This window comes from Tenebrio molitor, chromosome 3 (genome assembly GCF_963966145.1).
Source record: "Tenebrio molitor chromosome 3, icTenMoli1.1, whole genome shotgun sequence".
NCBI lineage: Eukaryota > Metazoa > Arthropoda > Insecta > Coleoptera > Tenebrionidae > Tenebrio > Tenebrio molitor.
Genome location: NC_091048.1, coordinates 30,441,006 through 30,461,329, shown reverse-complemented (window position 1 = coordinate 30,461,329; position 20,324 = coordinate 30,441,006). Strand labels below are relative to the sequence as shown.

At 41.7% G+C, this 20,324-nt stretch overlaps 3 protein-coding genes and 1 non-coding gene across 6 annotated transcripts in view; 3 read left to right on the top strand and 1 right to left on the bottom strand.

The window, feature by feature from the left end:
• Positions 1-105: 105 nt before the first annotated feature.
• LOC138126875 (CD63 antigen-like) lies at positions 106-1,994 on the top strand. Its single transcript, XM_069042676.1, has 5 exons — positions 106-312; positions 1,041-1,238; positions 1,294-1,467; positions 1,524-1,733; positions 1,780-1,994. Exons 1-5 carry the CDS (start codon positions 253-255, stop codon positions 1,849-1,851), a joined length of 714 nt encoding a protein of 237 aa, XP_068898777.1. The 5' UTR covers positions 106-252; the 3' UTR covers positions 1,852-1,994.
• An 821-nt stretch (positions 1,995-2,815) lies between these two features.
• On the top strand, positions 2,816-6,765 carry LOC138126874 (CD63 antigen-like). 2 transcript variants are annotated; one of them, XM_069042674.1, is made up of 5 exons: positions 2,816-3,122; positions 4,967-5,155; positions 5,232-5,414; positions 6,291-6,491; positions 6,546-6,765. In XM_069042674.1, exons 1-5 carry the CDS (start codon positions 3,063-3,065, stop codon positions 6,618-6,620), a joined length of 708 nt encoding a protein of 235 aa, XP_068898775.1. In that variant the 5' UTR covers positions 2,816-3,062; the 3' UTR covers positions 6,621-6,765. The 2 variants fall into 2 exon arrangements, with proteins under 2 accessions (XP_068898775.1, XP_068898774.1); XM_069042673.1 differs by lacking the exons at positions 6,291-6,491; positions 6,546-6,765 and adding exons at positions 5,627-5,836; positions 5,895-6,145 and having other exon boundaries at positions 2,831-3,122.
• A 45-nt stretch (positions 6,766-6,810) lies between these two features.
• Positions 6,811-20,324, bottom strand: part of Nos (Nitric oxide synthase) — a 28,032-nt gene continuing 14,518 nt past the window's right edge. Inside the window, exons 5-15 of one of the 2 annotated variants that reach the window (XM_069042668.1) lie at positions 12,045-12,326; positions 11,492-11,963; positions 9,714-9,808; positions 9,338-9,658; positions 9,054-9,203; positions 8,811-8,985; positions 8,604-8,759; positions 8,153-8,557; positions 7,541-8,104; positions 7,294-7,485; positions 6,811-7,241 (exon numbers count right to left, since the gene is read on the bottom strand). In XM_069042668.1, the coding sequence (XP_068898769.1) occupies positions 7,134-7,241; positions 7,294-7,485; positions 7,541-8,104; positions 8,153-8,557; positions 8,604-8,759; positions 8,811-8,985; positions 9,054-9,203; positions 9,338-9,658; positions 9,714-9,808; positions 11,492-11,963; positions 12,045-12,326 (2,920 nt within the window). In that variant the 3' untranslated portion in view covers positions 6,811-7,133. The remainder of the gene's footprint in view (positions 7,242-7,293; positions 7,486-7,540; positions 8,105-8,152; positions 8,558-8,603; positions 8,760-8,810; positions 8,986-9,053; positions 9,204-9,337; positions 9,659-9,713; positions 9,809-11,491; positions 11,964-12,044; positions 12,327-20,324) is intronic. The other variant, XM_069042669.1, reaches the window with a different exon arrangement.
• Positions 10,141-10,213, top strand: TRNAR-UCU (transfer RNA arginine (anticodon UCU)). Its single transcript has one exon. It is a non-coding gene; the product is annotated as a tRNA-Arg (tRNA).

Here is a 20,324-nt window from a genome sequence, read left to right as displayed (position 1 = left end):
CAAAATCCCAATTTCCTTTCCAGCGTTGTTCGATTTGTTCCGTTATTGAACAAATGTTTACATGTTTGGGCGTCGAAATGGTTTTCCTGCCCCACTCCGTCCCGACGCCGCTGAAAACTGTGCAGTTCGTCCCGGATTTCTGAGCGATGAGCTCTGACTATCAGTCTCTGCGGCGCCGTCTCTCACCCAAAACATTCGACGATTTAAAAATAAAATGACTTGGAATTGTGTCGGCGTCGTGTTTTTTTCGAAATGACTTGCGGAGAGCTGTTTCTGAAAGGTGCCAGTAGTACTTTCACCGGATATTTTTTGGTAAGAGTTCGTCCAATTGGCTTTTCGATGCGAATTTATTTTTAACACTTGCGCCGATAATTTAATTAGCGCTTAAAGGTCGATGTTTACCTGGTGATCGGTGGATTCACCGTTTTAATTTGTGGAAATGTTTGAGTGCTCGTAAAGAGCCAGCGTTCGATAATTGCTTGACGATTTTTAGTGAGCCTTAAGCGGCAGTTATTGCCGAAAAAACAGTGAGTCAGACAAAAAAGATTAGAACTTCGCATGTGTCCACAAGTACATTTTTTGCTAGTTTCCTTTGCTTTACACGGTTACATTTTTTTATGCAGAGTACGACGAAGTACTTAATTTAAACAAATTCAACACGACTTATCCCATTTGCACATTAGAAACTGTTTTTAAAATTGTAAGTGTTGTGAAAACATTGATTTGCATGTATTGCTGGTTGCCTACCACACAATTCTTAACTGCTTCAAAAATGTTCTTAAACAGCTTCTACCTTTCATTGAATCAAGATCGTGATAGTGATAGCGTTTCCTACGTCCCAAAAGTCAACCTTAAATCCCCAAACACCAAAACTTTGTTTTTTGTTTGCCTCACAATTCAATTAATGAGACTATCACAACAAACATAGCGGAAAACTTCTACACTAATGCTCACATTGTGAAAACAATTCGCTGGGTCGCCCAACAGGATGAGGATTTAATTGTTCGGTGTGTTATTTTTAGCCACTGTAATTTTTACAGCTAGTCAGCATCGCCTTCATCCTGTATGGCCTCACCACCACTTACTACCTTCTCAAGACCAACAGCGTCGAGACCCTCGACGAAGAATTCGTCTCAGTGCCTTCGCTCTGCTTGATCCTGTTCGGCTTCGTGCTCTTTGTGTTCATCATCATCGGGTGCTGCGCTATCTGCCGGGAGATCCCCTGCTGTCTAGAAACGGTATTTTTCTCGACCGCGCCTTCGTAGTCCCATTTTTTCATAATTTCTGTCGCAGTACGCAATCTTTTTGACACTTCTGGCGGCAGCCCAGATCGCTCTGGGGATTTTCTGTTTGATACGTTTCAACGCTGACAACTCCGAATTCAAATTTCGGATAGAAGACGATGTCAGCAGAATGTTCGTCGATTACGAAAGCGACCCGGAACAGCTGGACAGCACCCAACAATGGGTTTGGATCGATCTTTTGGTGCTCCTCCCAAAAGCTATTACGAATTATTGTTTCAGATGAAGTGTTGCGGGGTCACTGACGCCGGTCCCAACGACTGGTTGCTGAACCGTACCATTCCTTCATCGTGTTGCGAAGACTTACTACCCAACTGTACCATTGGCTCTCCAACGATGTATCAAGAGGGATGCTCCCAGAAACTTTACGCTTACATAGTTGGTACCAACTACATCATCGGCTTGACACTGCTTGTGACAGCTGTCACCGAGGTTGTCACATATTTTTCAAATTCCATTTTTCATTTGCTTGTTGTAGTTGATTGGGGCTGTGATGGGACTCACCTTGTCTTGTGCCTTCTGGCGGAACAGCAGGATCATGTGGATATAATTTTTAAGCGACAAGATCAATACCAGTGGCATGCCTTTCTACAAGAAACGTCACATAGGGGCTTCTCTAAATTTCAATGCAGTGTTTACCGATTAGAATTTGTATGTACAAAGTATGTGCTATTAAAGTGGTATTTATTTTTACGATTATGATACTTAGCAAGCTTATTGCCGGCTTTTAAACTTCAAGCAGGTGGAAATCCAACGTGACGACATAAAAGTCACTGCGTCATTGATTTTTTTAAAATAATTCAGTATATCATTCCCGCCAAAAAATTTCGTCTACCGTTTTCCTGTCATTGCACGAAAAATGGGTGTAGTTTAAACTTTATTGTCATTATGATTGACACTTGCAAATTAAAATTTGAAATTTATTTCTGTCACCCATAAGAACATAGACACAATTTGATTGACACATGTCAACATGTAAAGTGAGGTTATTCGTTCGTAAAGGCAGCTTCACAGCATACATGAGTGGAATGACAGTTGCGGCACCTTACTGCAGTTCGAAAAGAATTCTACGTCACTGGCACTATCATAAATTTAGACAAATCTCTGAGGATTTAAAAAAATCCTATTATCAAGATTTTGTATCTACGACCGACTTCCTTGTATTGCTGGTGGTCAGCATATTTTTAAATAGGATAATTATTATATGTATTAATAATTACACATGAGTGTTGATTGTTTGGGCACTGACTCACAGAGAAAATAGTGCATTGAGCTCATCGCGGCTGTTACTATTTATGATTTCGTTTTTACAACGTCATAAAATCTGCAAAGCATATTAGTTCACGGTGCAAAACAACTTTTGATTTTCCGCGAAATCGATTTGTTTATTGTAATTATGAGTAATGTCGTTTATGGAAATCCACCATTCTGGAAAAACCACCGGATGGTCATTGCAGTTGTCACCAAGCTGTCACACAAACGTCATACACAACCATCCACTCTTGTAGCAACCGCCGAACTGCCACGAACTGTTTGCGGTCGTGTAGTCTTTTGGCTCTGAAAGAGAGCAACGAAACGTCAGCGTTCGCCGTCGCTCCCTCCGGAGAGCCCGCCACAAAACCCGTTCCACATGTAACGACTCCTCAGTTGCAGCTCCCGTCCCGTCAGAGTCGAAGTAAAAGCGCGCTTGCTGTCTGTGCGGTTGGCGTTTAAAAATACTCGCATTGTTTGGGTGCAGAAAGACGCTAGAGTAGTGTTGCGATGGGCTGTGCCACAGGAGTAGTCAAGTACTTCGTCTTCCTCGCCAACCTCATCTTCGTGGTAAGTGTTGCGTGCGAGAGGCAATACTCGGCGTGGCAGATGTGCCTCCATTGCGGGCCCTTCACTTTCAACTTTTTGTGAAGATTACGCCGAAACCAGTTCTTGCACGACGTCACGCCGAGGGAGGGGCCCCCTGACACTGTGACATCATTCGACTCGTCCGAAGAGATGAACAAGCGCGCCGACAAAATTCTCCTACGCGTGTTTACTCACTAACGACGATAGAGATAATTTTTCCAAACGCTGCTCCGTGTTTGTCTAACAGCCAGAAAACATATTTGTCCGTGATAACCGCAGTGTCTTCGGAAAGTTTCCCCGGTGCGCTTCCGGGACTTTATCGTCCTGAAGTTGGGACACTGAATCATGCCAACTCGATGCGGTTATGTTTATTTGCACGTTTGATTTTCCGCCATTCGTGTTGGCACGATCGACGTAGGCCTTGTGTGTCGAAGTCAAAAGTGGGCGTAACGATCCCAGTCAACTTTGAAAATCATTCGACAATGATAAAGTCATAATTCGAGCCGACCTTCAATCTATTTTCCACCTTCTGACTAAGTCTCGATCGACGTAATTAGCAATAATTGAACGTTTAAAAATTTTCAAATGTCACAAGTGTCAATTTGACGTTTCGTAAGTAGGCCGAATCAAGCCAAGACGTACCGCCGCAACTTTCAGTTCCAAACAAAACCTGCGTGTTTCTTTGATTCGGCATGCTCGTCGACAAAATGACGGTGGCGCAGTTTTCTCTTTTGTTTTTCTCGTCACCGAACCGAAACATTCCTCGGTGAAGGCCGCGTGTGCACCGCATCGTTGGTGTTTCGCCGCCACAACACACCATGTTTTTTTTTTTTGGGTTTCAGGGGCGGTCCCATTTCGAGCCCCAATTTCAATTAGAGTAATTAGACGGGGCGGTCTCCGTGGACGGGTCGCGTTTGTTTTCACAATTACGTAATCCCGAGAGCGCCATTTGCATAATTATCGCATTTATTTCGTGTTGCGGAGTGTCTTCAATCATTCCAACATCCAAGGCTATTGTGTTTCATCGGCTACAATCAGCGATTTCCGGATCGGATTATGCGGCAGTGCTGCCAACAAACATTGTCCGTTTGTTGTTTTTTTCTAAGTACATGGAAACAATGGTGAATCACTGCTTGGATACGTCACGCTTGCACAACATTCTTGATATGGCGAGCGGCAAAGGTTGCACGGAATTATTACTCATTGGCCTTTTTAGTTTTAATTAATCAATTGATGGGACCCCGGTCTTGATGTTTTCCGTTGGCGAGGTTGGCTCGGTGCGGCGAAAAGGCGAATGATACTAGGGGATTCCCGTTTAACCTGTGCCAACTTCACACTAATTGTTTTTTGTCTGCATCCGTTTCCTGTCGATACCGAGCGATTTTTTTTCGAATTGCTTTATCGCGAACAGGTACACCAAATGTGGGTTAATGATAAATAATAAAAGACACGTTCCGAGTAGGAGTGGTGCAACCTCCACACTAACCAATTTCAATCAAGGTTACAACGGGAGGTCGTCCCAAAAACGCTTTAAAAAAGATTTCCATTCTGTAGGAATTGTTGACTCTTCTCATTCGCAGATTCGAATTCCGCTTCAAACAATGATCGTAAAAAGTGGACAGTCAAACAACAAAAAAACAGTTTGGGTTATGTGGGATCATATTTATAAATAACCAGACGCGTTTTGTACCGGGATCACGTCTAAGTGGAAACCTTTGACATTCTGGCGTAATCGGCGCGATGACCTTGATATCGAAAGCGGCCTCATCCACGAAAATCTTATTTTTAGCGGCCTCGTTTTATTATATTTTTATATTTGGTTTCAGTTGGCAGGATTGGCCCTTGTCATAATCGGCATCTTGTTCAAGTTTCACTACAGCGAAGCCACCGATGCCCTCCCGGCTAATTTCGGAGTGGCCCCGATTTTATCCATCATCATCGGGGCCATCGTTTTCGTAACCGCGTTCTGCGGATGCTGCGGCGCCGTCAAGGAGAGTCCGTGCATGTTGACAACTGTGAGTACGGCGGGAACTTTGAAATGTTCACGTCTGGAGTGAAGCAAGTTGCGATTCATTACCAACCGTTTTTCAGTATGCGATTATCTTGTTGGTGATCTTCATCGTCCAAGTCGCGATCGGAGTGTACGCCTTCATCAAGATCAATCAGGATGAGCAAGGATTCAGGCGATCGGTGCACGACACCTTAGCGAAGACTTTCGAAGGGTACGGAAGGAATAACGAAAAAACCGAAAGCGTCGATGCTATGCAGAGTTGGGTGAGTGCGCCAGTACCAACTGACTTTTTTTCATGTTTACTAACCTGCTCTCTACTAACTTCACACTAACGCAGCTAACTGTAACAGCACGATTTTTGTTTGGGTAAGTCACACGCTTCTCTACTTCTCAGATTTTCCATATCCTTCTCTTTGAAATATGTCACTCGAGTAGAATAATTAATGTTTCATTGTGGCAATGAATTGTTTTATAGTTGCAATGCTGCGGACTTGATCAATACAACTCTATGGCCTTACAAAACGGCGATTACCCTCGCAGTTGTTGTCGAGAAGGTGTGAACACGTGTAGATCGACCGATTATACTAATTTTTATAACACACCATGTATGCAAGCCACCCATCAGTTCTTGCGAAAAAGCTCGAACGTAATCGGAGGTGTCGCAATCGGAATCGCAGTGATCGAGGTACAATCAAAATTTTGTCCGATTTGAAAGTTTTTCATACATTTTTGTTTATTTGTAGATTCTCGGTGCCGTTTTCGGCTTGTGTCTGTCGAGTTCGATAAGGAACCACTACAGAAGGAACATATACGCATAATCTTGTTACAAACACTCTTTTTTTTGTATTCTTTCTCATATTTTTTATTTAAACTAATTGTTTGTTTTTCAAATTTTAAGCTTAGTTGTTTTTTATATTGTAGCCCTAAGATATCATCTTAACCATTCCATTTGTTACGGAACGTTTTTAAGTACAATAAAGTAATTTTAAATATAGACTGTGTTTTGTAATCCTGTGGTTGGTACACCTGTTCCGTTTGACGGACGAGGTTGGGTAAGAGCTGAAGGATATGGAAAAAGTAACTTTGTGTGTTGCCGTTGTTGGTTGTGGTCTTTCATTTAAAGTTTTGACGATTTGTAGCTCCATTGCTGCCATCTTGACGGACCGGATGGATATAACAATAAAACCCTTCCAGACAGTTGTTGTCCGCAAGAGATTCGTCCTTGTTTCATCAACGAATTGAAGGTGTATCATGCAGGTTGCATTGATAGGGCTCATCATTTGTTAATATCAGGATCCAAGATCATCGGAGGAGTAGCGTTAGGGATCGCACTCGCAGAGGTATTGCCAACATCACGGACAAATTTCCCCGAATTAAAATTCTTCCCGTTTTAGATTTTTGGGGCCATCTTCGGATTCTGCCTGAGCAGTTCTATTAAGAACCAATACAGGAGGAGCGCTTACGCTTAGAGAGATTATTTTAAAACGCATATTCCCGGTGATATTATAGTAAATTTATTTATTACACTCTGGTTGTCCCTTCATGTGCTGCTTTATTTTTTGTTTAGTTTGTCACGTGTTGTATAATGTTGTTTAATAAAAACGGTAACTGTTACCTGCGTGTTGGATTCTCGAGACAGGAAGTCAAGAAAAAGTACGCTTTTAGTGGCGATATTTTATATTTTTATTTGAATTGAAACATCGTATAGTTTACATAAATTCGATGATAATTCATGTCTGTCCTTTGCAACAACAACGTTAAGTATAGAAGCCTTAAAATCACAATATATTGGTTAAAACGATATAAATATCTAGAATATCACATTAAAATATGTAAATTTGAATTGTGCATAATTGTGAGTTTGTGCTAGAGTCAGAGAAAAGTCACAAGAAGATATTTTTTCTTCCAAATATTTTTTGTACATGATTTTATATAAAAACAATCATAACCTATAAACTAACAAATTTCAAAACTTGATGGTGTTAAGGTTCAGATGCCATTCGAATTCTGGCCGATTCCCTCGACCTGTTGTGTACTTCCGCGGTCCTCAGCGTAATCCCGAATATGTCCTCGTGGTACCTGTTCTCGTCCTTTAACTTTCGTTAGTACCAACTGTCAAAAAAAAAAAACCCTAAAACTTACCCTCAGCGACAAAATGTAGGCTTCCACTTGCTGTTCGGTCATCGAACCGTACTTTTGTATTATATTTCTGAGAGTTTGGTAGACGTGTTCGGCCATGGTGCAGTCCCCGCAAACGTAAAAGTGTCCTTTTTCCAGGACCAGTATTCTGTAAATCTCGGCTGCTTCGGTTAAAGCCAAATCTTGAACGTAAGTCTAAAATTTGAAGTGTTAAGATTCAAAATGGCGACTCACATAACCTCACTCGTACCTTGGGCACGTTGGGTTCTCGAGACAAAGCTAGGAACACTTTGTCCAAAACTCCTTTCGTCAACATTTGCGTTTTTTCCTCCTTGTGCAAGTCCAGTTCTCTGGTGCGGCACCCGAAGAACAACCAAATCTTACCGACTTTCTTGTTCGCCAAAACTTGGGCCAACCTGTGTTGCCAGAAGCCCCTGAAGGGCGCTATTCCCGTCCCGGGCCCTATCAAGATGATGGGTTTCATGGGATCGTTGGGCAGATGGAAATTGGGAGCTCCTCTGACGAACAAACAGACCTCCTCCCCGACGGGAACGTCTTGCAGGTAGTTGGAGCAGACGCCGTAGTGTACTGGACCTTCACCGTCCTGCGTTTTGTACACTACCACAGCTACTGTTAAATGCACTTGGTCCGGGTGGAGGAGCGGGCTCGAGGAAATCGAGTAGAACCTGGGTTGCAGGATGCTCAACTGGGCTATCAAAAGAGGTGCGTAGGGAGTCACCGAAGGGAACTCCTCCAGCACTTCGAGAAGATTCGGGTAGCGCCAGTGGCGCCAGTCTTCGTAAGCTGCCGAGTCCTGCAAAACGGATGACGTTCAAGCGTTCGCGCCGCCACAGAGTCCTACCGTTGCGAGCAGTTCCAACTTGCGCTGGTCCTCTTGGTCCGTGGCGATCGAGGCGAAGTGTTGTAAAAGATTGGGAGTTGGGGGAGTGGTGATGTCCAAGAAGCGGGACAGGAGAGTTTTCAGCGAACACGTGGGGAGGCGTTCGTGGGGGGTCCAAGTCTTCAGCACGCCGTTGTTGGTGTGGGTCTCTTTGAGGAGCTGCAACTCCACGGGGGTGTCAGGATCGTCGACTCCCTTCACGCGATTCATGATTTTGTCGACCAGTTCGGGCCGGTTGATCGCGTAGACCCCCAAGTGGTCTCCGGGGTTGTAAGGGAGGTCGTTTTCGAATTCAAGCAACAAAGTGGCCCTTGAAGATTTTTCTCCGTGGAGGTTGGTCCGACGCAGCAGGCGACTGGAACAAACCTAGAAGTGGGTTTTAGACCGAATCAAAAACCTGACGAGTTTGTACCTTCTTGTTGTGACATTTCGATAGAGCTGTCGTTATGTTGTCGGCTTTGGAGGCGACGAATCTGACAGTTTGTGAGGTTAGAGACTCACTCTCCAGACTCATGGTGGCTTCGAGAATGGTGTCGTCGTCGTCGAGGCAAAACGTCTCGCAAGCGATCTGGAATTCAGTGTCAGCACAAGAACCTGATGGTGGTTAGTGTTTTCCTACTTTGAATATCTGCGGGGCCCACTTTCTGAAAGCTTGCTCTTGTCCGCACATCTCGTCTCCCGACGCCATCTTGCTCAGCCTCTCTCCTCCCAGTTCTCCCAAGAGGTTGTCGACGTACTTGCCGAAGGCGCAAAAGTTGGGGTAGGCGCTGGAGCCTAACGCGAAAACTGCGAACCTTGACAGAATCGTTAGTGCCGCCCCTGATGGAGACACCTCCACTAAGCGAAGCTCGAAGCGACTTACCTGACGTTGCTGAGGGGTCCGAAAGTGTCCTCCAGCAAGGGTTCGCTGACGGACCCCCTCAGAGAGTCCAAGCGATCTAATTTTTTCGCAGTGGGGATCTCGCTCTGGCTGTTAGCCTTAATGAAGGACTTTGACGTTGCCATCGTCATACTGAGCCGCCACCAGGAGGAAAGCAAAGATCACATATGTACAAAACATCAACCGCCACCTGTCCACGCGTACGCAAAACCACTCTACCACTCTCGCCTATGTACAAAGCCTCACACCAACAACTAGAAATTTACCTGAGCTTGGAGTCGCCGTTAGGGATTCCGTTCTCACTAAGCTTCAACGTATACAGGTTCTTGGCGAACTCTTCTCCGTTCTCGGGAGGGTCTCCGTTGCCGAACGTGGAGGTCACCACCAAGAGGAGCGCCTCGTGTTCGATATTCGTGATGTCGTAGTCGGACATGCAATAGACCTGGGCGTTGAAAGCGTGCCCGAAGATCTCGACCAATTTCTTGGCGTAGCCTTCGGACTTCCCCGTCTCGGTGGCGTAAAGAATGGTTGCTTTGATCCGCCGCGAGAGGGCTCTCCCGAACAGCTTTGACGTGAATTTGACAGCCCTGACACAGCAATGTTGTATTTCATTTGCAAACTGGGACTCCACACGGGACTCACCTGGCGATCTGCTTGAAGTGGAACTTACGTCTGGGCTTCTTGCTCTTGCCCGACTCGCGACCCTTCTTCCACACGTGACACTTCCACGCCGGCTCCTTCAAAAAAAAAAAAATTAAAAATCAAGTCCCAAAACAATTTGTTTAATTTTTAAATTAATTCGCGCCATGTGCCCCATTAATTATGGAAATTATTGGTGGGTGGTTCAGGCCCCCACATATCGCACGCTTGTTACGCCAATGTTTTTTATGAAAATAAAATTTGAAGAATTAAAAAAAACAAAAGCGTTTTAGTGTATAACAACGAAATTTTAATTTAATTTAAATTAATGTTTTTGAATAAAAATAAAAAAGAAGTTCGAGTTAAAAATAGTCTAGATATTATGCGCGTAGTGCGGGTTATGTTCTTGCTATTATCGCTCATCACGTACGTCCCTGTGGCGCAGTGGATAGCGCGTTGGACTTCTAATCCAAAGGTCGTGGGTTCGATCCCCACCAGGGATGCTTTCCAAACACTTTTTTTTTTCTTTTTTTTCGCTGCAAAATCTGAAAAATAATTAAATCGGCGCTTTGGTCGTGTCGGGATGTTGTAAAAATCCCGAAATCCGTTTTATTTATTCAAGATTCGACTCCTCGGGAGAAATTTATTTGTCGCATCTTAGATTAGATTACGATTTGTTTGTGTGTGAAGCCGCCGAAAGCCCAGGCAATTTGTGAATTTTATGTATCGTGGAGGGTTGCGAAATCGAAACAGTGCGGAAAAAGTGCGATATTTCAAGTTTCCCAACCCCTCGAAATAACAGGAAAAAAGCGGTTGATAGAGAGGAATGCGTGGGAGAGACTTAATTATTCTGCGGTCCGCCTCTGTTCGGTAATGGTCGTGTAAAGAGAGGATGGGGGTGGTCGTTTGTGCAGATGGACACGAACAAGGGGTGGTTTTTCCAGAGAAAAATGCGATCTCATCAAGTGTGTTTTTTGGCTGAAAATGTCAATTTATAGCGGGAATATATTTACGCGGCATTCTTCACGTTTAATCTATGGGAAAAGAGCTTGATTGGGTCGTTTGTTATCCATTTTGTGTGGTGGGCAAGGGGTGCGAAAATAAAAACCAGGGGTGAGAATAATGATGCGGCACATGTTTATTTGGGGCCGGTTTAGAGTGCACGGTGGTCAATACGTAACGTAACGCAGAGTTATTAATGGGGGAGGGTGGTGGTTTTAATCGAACACCGTGTAGATGCAGGTCGAATCGGGTCACACCACGCCGTATAAACTTAATATTATTATTGCCCCCATAATGCAATCTAGCTCTCCAACTAAATCGAATTACCCGCCCCTTTATCAATACTCCACCTTCTGCTAAAATCAAGCAGGCAGTAACAATTGTCCTTGACAGGTTTTTTGTTGCGTTTCTTTCGGCGACAAGATTACACCCGTTTAAATCACCCCTCATTACCGATCTGAGCACCCCCACGAGGACGTGAGATAAATCCGAATATTTTTTAAGACAGTTTTTATGGTAGCGTCATTAAGGGTGCGATAAAAACGTCGAAGTGACAGTATTACGGAGTCCTAGTCAAAACAAATAATAATACGTCGTCCTCGTCGTGGCGGTTTTTGCCGCGAATCCTTTAATATGAAGGAAATGTGTGTACATGAGGGGTAATCGGAAGCTGTAGCGCAGTGTGTATTTCACACCCCGTGACAGTTATTGCGGGGCGGTTTCGAACGAAACGAGACATTGTGAGTCGGACAGAGCCGGACTGGGACTGGGGCACCCACCTGGTACTCGTACGACGGCTTCAGATAGTAGAGGGCCATCTCCTGGTGGAAGACGGGAGTGGCGGAGCCCGAGAGCGGCGGCACGATCCAGACCCAGTCGGCGGGACAGCCGTGTCGGAGGCGCACCTCGTTCTCCAGGTGCTTCATGAAGGACTCGGAGGCGGTGTGGTGGTCCACAATGGTGACGCCCTTCTGTTGGAAACTGTGCAAGACGGCGACGTTCACCTCGACCATCGCCTTGTCCTTCCACAAGGTGACGGGGGTGCGAGTGTCCAGCCCCATCCCCTGAGCCACCGGCTCCAGCATGTTCAGCCGGTGGGTGTCGCACATGTTCCTGCAGCCTATCTCGGTGCTCATGTACCAGCCGTTGAAGGGGGCGGCGGTGAACTGCAAGCCCCCCACGTCGAACATCATGCTCGAGACTGCGGGCAAGCCGTACCATTTCAAGCCGAGGTCCTCGAACCAGTCCAACCTGAGCCAATCGGGGGTTTAAGCGAAAGAACGGGCGATAAGGAGCGGAATGGAGTGGTCGCTTGCTTATTATATTACTTACGTGGGATGTGTCAGTGGGATCTCGAGGATCAGCTCTGACGGTATATCGAAGTAATCGGGGTCGTGTCCGTTGGCCGAGAGGAGTAGCGGTAAGATGTCCCATCTAGTTCCGGGGCCGCGCCACCCCAAACGCAAGCAGACTTCGGTGAACTCGACGTTGAGGGGATCGCCCAGGATCGAGCCGTCCGGCTGGCGATAACCCGCATAACTTACGAGTTGGGGGTTCCACACCCTGAAATCGTGACGGCCGTCCGTCCTCTGGGGGAAGATTGTTATGGCCGACCTGCAAGCGAGACGGACTTTACTGTAACCAACGGGGTCAGAGGCGATAACTTTACTCCGCTTTTTGCAGTAACTGCGACATAGAATCAGAGAGAAAGGGAATTTCAAAAAGTTAACATTTCATAATTTACACAAAATTGTCATTAGGTATCTCACATTTACGAAAATTTACTGGAACACGCTGTTTCCTTCAGTGAACACAGATTCATAAGAGAAACTTGGAGAAGATTTATTCATTACAAAAAATAAAAATAAAATCGAGGCGTGAACATAACCCCACTTATTAAATTTTATTTATTTTCACATTTTGTAATTTAGAACAATTTCTCATTTTATAATGTTGAGATTAAGTTAAAATAAAGGGAATTCTTGAACACTCTGACAGAGATCCTAGCGGAAGACCATTTCATAAAGTGAACATTTTGGTTTCTACTAAAATCAAACCAAATCAAATGATTTAATCAGATCAATTTAAATTAAATTTTCTGTTTCAATGAAAGCTTACAAGGTTGTTTTCTTTTCCTGTTTTCTTCAGTGAACACGAATCCATAACAGAAACTTGTAGAAGATTTATTTAATTATGAAAAATTATAAAATAAAATGGAATAATGAACATAACCCAACTTTTTTAATGATAGAGAAATTTCTCATTTTGTAATGTTTAGATTATTTTAATTTTAAATAACTCAATAATTAAAATTTAAAATTATTGAGCCGTATGATTTCCCATTCGTTAAGCGTAAGCCTTTATTAACTAAATAATTGATTAGACAAAGTGAGAGTATATACCAAGCACTATGTTAGACAGAGACAAAACAATTTAACGACGTTCTTTAACTTTAATGAAAGGGAAATCATACGGCCCTATGTTTTCAGTAAATGTCAGTAAATATACATTATGCTTTTTGCTAAAATCAGTCCAAATCAATTAAAATCCAGTTTAATGCGTTTGAACGAAAATTTACAAGGACACGTTATTTTCTTCGGTGAACAAATTCATTGAAAAAAAAAATAAGATTGGGACAAGAACATAACCTCACTTATTAAATTTTATTTATTTTCTAATTTTGTAATGGTGTTAATTTTAAACGACTCATTTGTTGGATTATAAACGATCATAATTCACTGGAAGATAAATAAAATTATCGATTTAATTAACTTTACACAATTTCCGTGAATGCAAACAAAATATGTTGCCAATCGTGTGTACCCAAGTTAAAAATATGACTGCCCTGTTTACGATTTTAATTGAAGCAAATTACATGGATTTTTGTCCTTTTCTGTTTTATGAATATTAAACCAGCTCTGCTCCCGATCAGATTAATGAGAAATACTTGGGTAGTTTACCTCGCTGGAGCTGAAAAACTCAAGAGTCTTTTTATACAGTTGCAGAATCGAGCTTCAATCCTTTCCAGCTTCCATCATTCGAAACATTTGTTTAAAATGTAGTGTGTGTCGAATATTTTGTTTATCGATCGGTGATTACCGTATGTACCGGGTGAGCAACAATAACTATTTCAGTTGGCAATAAAACATTTTACTTGAATTTGGCAATGGTAAGACTGTCAATTGTTTTATTGTCATTATTGACAGCTGACATAAATGACATAAAAGTCACCAGTTTTATTGTCCACTAAAACAGTAATAATTGTTGCTCATATAACGAGGTTTGGCAAATTTTTGTGAACGCACCCAGAACGGCCCCGTTCCAGGTGAAACTGAAAAATTCCAGCGGCCGTCGACATTTTCCCAAGAAGTTTTAAATTCACCCCGAGTGCATCGTCGAGATTGAACGCATAATTTCAACCCCCTATTCATACCGAGCGACAATATACGCGGCCACATAATACAACTTTATCCATTGACGTTCGGCGTGACGCCATCTATCGGTGATTTTCAATTTTAATTTTCTTCATCCACGTCAAACATCATCCATTTGCGGTCCATTGTAGCCGAGAGCGGGGAGCTATCGACATTTTTCACCGGAAGCACAATACATGCATACACCGCGAGAGCGAAAGACACCCCGTCTACCGGGGCTCCAGATACTAATGAAAAGCCATCACCGGAACAATTACGAAAAATAAACATTTGCACTGCAGTTCTGGGCCCCAAGAAAGATAAAGTTCGCTATTCGAAGGATAAATTTCAGCTCTTGGATAATGTATTCGCTGTTTATACTGGTGTCGCCTGAAATATCCACAGCCGCCTCCGATTCGACGGTCCCATTCTGACAGCTTGTTTATACATATTAATGCGAAATTACAGTTCGACTATGACACAAATCACCGGAAAACTGGGGGGTGTGCGGGGGCGGCGCTCCATTAGGCACCAGTTTTCCTTTGTTACGTAACGGGGAAATTTCGACGCGTTCTTCCCCGATCCGATCGCAGCGCCTTTGAATGTATGTACATATTTATTGACTGGAACGACGAGGACCAGACGGCATCTTCGTTTGTTTTTCCAATATGGCCGCGTACGTCATACATTTCAAGTCGGGCGACATCTTGTACAGGCAGACATTTATGTACCTGCTTTTTTCCACTTTAACATGACCGAAATAGCAACATTTTTATTTGTTCTTTGAAAAAAAAAAAAAAACGGTTCGGTGTGTCGAGATTGGGCTCCGCCAGAAACAGATTAGGCAAGAATTAAGGTGGTGTCATTTCTTGCGACTCCGTCTGGCTGTTCGATTTTTCGCCCCATTCATCACCGTCCCCGGCATTAGAACCGTCCGCGGATTTTTTCTAAACAGTCGTCCGACTGCCAATGTTTCTTCGCCGCCGGTAAAGCTTTGAATCTAGATTAGAATCGTATCAGGGAGCGAGTCGTCCGTGAAATAAAGCCATTTACATACAAAAAACATCGTCGGAAGTTCGATTCGTGCGATAAAAAGCCCTCACCTACCAGAAGCCATTTATATAAATTAAAAAAAAACGGCGCTCCCCCACAAACTAAATTTTTCCACATCAACGTCTCCAGATTAATCCGCTCCTGTATTTAATTTGGCACCTGCGCCCCCTCCGACTCGTGATTAGTCATTTTTTCTTGCCCCCAGGGACGCCCTGAATTATGAACAGCCAAATGGACAAGCGACATTTGTTCGGTAGTTTGGGTGAAAAGATGTCGTTAATAATGCAACAAAGGGAGATATTTGTTTAAGAGCCGGAACGGAAGAGTGCAGATCCGGCCTCGAACGCGTATCTCGTCGCGATTTTTGTTGTGTTAATTAAAGATGTCGCAGACTATTTAGTTAATTCAAGTTTTAATTAGTTTTCGACGAAATGCCATCATGAATTATTTGTAGTTAATTAAGTGTGCCACTCCATTTTGTTTGTTTGTTTGTCATTTTTACTCGATAGGCCCCAGATCTCTTGCACTACATCTCAACCGAAAAAATTCCAATTAATTCGGGAATTTTTGAATTATTAACGTCCACACCCGGATCTGCTGCGTCTCCGGGACTCTTTTATTTTTCATTAAAGAGGCTTCCTCGGGGACGGTCGAAAATCCCGGAGGAATCCGGAGTTTCGCTATTTGCAATTACCGAAGCGGAGTCTAGACGGTGCAGCACATGCAGCTCAACTTCATTTTCACAACTAAATCCCGACAACTCGCACATTCCCGAACCAATTTAGACGCATATAAGACAATCCCTAATTGGGCTCAAATCCCTTAATAAATAAGCGAGGCGGGGCGCATCGACTTGGCACACGTTTCGTCGGATTACTTGATGGCAAAATGCAGAAGTGCAATTTTGCACGAGATTAATGCGATTGCTGCTGGACCGGTCGACGGCTCGAGAGAGCCAAAGAAATTTAATACATTTTATGCAATTTCGCTGCAGATGGGATTTCCGCGAAGTCGCTTTTTCAGTGCGACTGACAAGGGAACGCTGGCTAAAGTCGGTTCGTTATAAAAATGGAATCTTCATATTTCCACTGAAGTTATGTTATTGTTAATAATATTCTCATATTTCTTAGTGCTTTCTCGATGTCTCAATTTCGGAATCTTTATGATTTTATTTATTAGCTGTCATTACTATTTATTTTGTGTGTGTAAGTTGTGCTTGGGAACAAATCTGTTAAAGTGTCAATTATCAGAAACGTCAAATGAGATAGAGTAAAGACGAAGTCAGAAGCGTTTTTAAATAAAATGCAATTATACCTAGTTAAAAGATGCAAATATAATTGCAGCAACTCTCAGACATTCGTAATTGGTTGAATGTCTCTGCAGATAAAGAATAAAGCTGCCAACCGATAAAACGGAAAGTATCTACTTTAGTATCTCCTTTAATTTTTATCTAGTGGAGGGACAGTAATGAAGTCAACTTTAGTTGTTCATTTCGTCAGAAAAAATGTACAAGGTGATCAATAAGGACCGTTTGAGTTGTCAGTACAATTAAGAACATTTTTATTCGACTATTTGCAACACTGGAACCGTATATGTTTTGTCCGTTTATTTGACAGATATCTGACATAACATTAACACCGACAAAATGGTAGGTTATGAGAGTAAAAATTAACGGTAAAAAGAAATTAAACTTGAAATACAGAACAATTATTTTCAGTGTCCGGCCGTCAACAATTGAAAGTTATTCCATTTAAAAATAAACTTCAGTATTACCAACTCACACGGATCTTCTTGATCACCTTGTATAAATCACAATTTCGGTAACGGATCTAGCTCATCAAACAACAAAAACGCGTCTGATAGAAGAATCTAGAACATTTTAACAAAATATTATTTAATTTGAATTATCGTCACACCAACCGGGTAGTACGAAAATAACTAGCGCATTAATCAACTCAACAACTACAATTTTATTTTTAACAGTCCAGATGTTTTGGAACCTGCAGATTTTATTTCTATTTTATAATTATTAATGTAGTCTTCGAGATAAAATAGTAATTTATGCAACAAGTGTATATGACAGTACATACAATTTATTTACGCCTGCGAAGTTTGACCGCAGGAGTTGTCCGCTTTTTACTTCTTTTTTTCATAAACCGATGTATTACTCACTACGAATAGCGAAACGTAGTACAGTTTTTAACAGTCGTAGACGAACATACGTCTGGACCGTAATTTCCATTTGCTGGAAATTGCTCTTCTTGCTCCTTTGTTTAACATAAGCAGAAGAACGTAAAATGTCCAATTGTATGTCAGCCATTTTGATTGCGCTACTGAATACGTTCAGTTGTATTTTTCAGTGTCAGTGTCTTATTTCTTGTCTTTTGGTACAAAATTTGCTTATACAGCATTCACGATTGTTTCAATTTCCGACTGTCTATGAAAATCTGACATTTTAGTTGGCAATACCTATTGTGATTTGGCATGATAAATCTATTTTAGGTTATAATTTAATTGCACTAAATTAATTACGGAATTGACAATGAGACGAATATTTAACAACGAAACGTCATATGACAGGACCTGACGCCAACCTAACAAAAAATATCTTGGCCTGCTGCGTGTTTAAAACATTCGTGAACGGCTAATACTTTTCTAACTTTTGAAATGAAAGGTTTTAGGGTGGTACAGCTTGGTCTTTAAGGGAAATTTTGACATTGACAATTGTTTAAAAAAAAGGACTATAACGTAAATATTACAAACAAAATAATTGTTTCGGTAGGTCTTGGTGGTGGGCCGAGCGCGGGGAACAGAGCGGTGCGGGAGGGTGATCCAGGTTTACATTTCTAATGGGTTAAAGATTTTGATGCAACGTTAGTTTTTTAATCATAACTTGATTAATATTCCCTCAAAATCTTAATAATAAACACCATCGTAATCAGAGAATATCTGTTTTTAGTTCTTAAAGAATACATTTTTTTGATTTGAGGCTTAGTTTTCGAGCAATGGAGTGAGAAACGTAAAAACACGGCAAAATGAACGAATTTTTGGCGAGCGTCGAACAGAGATACAGGCATTTGAATTTTATTCTTTCCATAAGACTCAATACATTTTTGAAAATTGTTTATTTTTTTACAACCAAACGGCTACAGAAAATATTACAAAGTTTCTACCAAAAAAAGTACTTGAACATCGGCTATCCGATAAGCTACGTAACTCGAAAATTTTGATTAACGCCCTTTTGCACACCACAATTTTTGAACTTTTTTTTTTGGATGTTCACCTATACATAATCAATCGATTTAGCAAAAGTGTCAGCTTTTTGCTATTACGAGTAACTGCCCACATGACGAATTTTTTAAGCCTGAGAGTTCTCTATTAGTCGGAGAGCCAGCGAATATTTTTATCATTTCATTTCGCGACGAGAATTTTCAATTATAATTCGTATCATGCGACTTGGCAATCATGGAGCTGACTATCTGGCAACAGTGCGTTAAAATGTAGCGCTAGGCATTGCCGTCTAGTAAGGTTCTCGATGATAAATAAGGTAGCGACAACTCATTGTTCGTTTTTGAGACGCCAAATTAAAAGAGAGGACATATCGACAAATGCCGTGAGTGTGACAAAGACAGTGTTATACACAATTTTACGGGATGTTTGTATCGTGTCACGGGATGTTTGATAGACGCCAAATTAAGTGAGATGGAAATATTGGCGCAACCGTTGTCGTTACCTTTTATAATCGAGAACCTTACCGTCTAGAACACAAAGTCTTAAAGCAGCAATTGTTTTTGATCATGACGTCACAGTAAAGCCTTTATCGAAAAACGAATGAAACCTTCAGGTAATTTGTAAAATATTTAGATAAGAATACGAATTTACCTGAGGACCATGGGCAGCCAAAATACGCCTTCCATTACGACGTTTATAACTTATTAAATTAAATATTTTTTAAAATCAAAGTTATCTCAAATAACGGCACCACGACATTGACATTTGGTCATCTTAATACGTCAAAATGAAAACAACAATATAATTAGAGGAGTATAATTTTAAACAGTTTATTAAATAGGCAGGTAATAGTATGCATTGTTCAAATTTCTTGCCGATCTTTGCATTCGTCTTTTCCGAGATGGCCAGTTTCTTCGTAATTCTCGTTCTGTGGCCAAACCCCAGTAAAACGTGAAATGTCACGAAAACTTCAAAAAAATTTAAGTAGCTTGATTTAGTTTTTTATGCAACGAGGTTCTGTGTAAATTGGGCTTTTCTAATTGCCCGAGAGGCCAGATTGAAATACGAGCGTAGGATTTTAAGGCCTCTTTTAAAAATGATTTCACATTTGCTTTTGATAGTTTTGACAAATTTTTCAAGAAATGTCACTTTGAATGTGTTGTCTAGGGCAACGGTTGGTTATCTGCTATTTTTTGCTTTAGAGCAGTTGGGAGGCAGTTTACAAAGGAGAAAAATGAGAATTTATGACAGTTGAAAACAATAAACATGTTTTATTTATAATAGAAATATCGAAAAGATTTTTGGGTTGTCTACTGCCCTCAGGTAAATTCGTATTCTTATCTGAATAACTCTGTATTAAGAATAGAGATATAAAAAAGAGTAGAATAACAAAATAATAAATTACACAAAAATTTGTAACAAGTTATCGTTCTGATGAGCGTGTGAGTTTTATGAGTTGTCTCGATTTTTAGGACGAACAAAGTCGAGACAAAGCGCGTCCCTAGACGGATAAAACCTGTGAGTTGAAATAAAAACTCTTGCACGTGTGTCTATTTGACAACTAATAAAACTTTTATAATTAACGTCGTCTGATTTATGTAAAGAGGGACCCCGTGAGAGGGTCGTCTGTCCTGTATATTTGGAAATATGGCAGCGCCTCGAGAGAGCGCCGGAATTAAGTCTGTCCATCAGAAAAATTCTGGTCGTTAAAATTTTCCAAGAAAGTTTGCCGCCCTCGCTTAAATAATAACCGCTTAGTTAGGTTAGCAATTTTCGGGCGTATCTTCGCCGACATCCTATTAATTTTTATAACAAGACAGTAAATCCATTAGTCAGAAGACGTGACAGTTTGACAATATCAAACGATTTAACCATCTGTGCTGCCTCAAAGTTGGATTCCCTTCCCTAGTTTGTC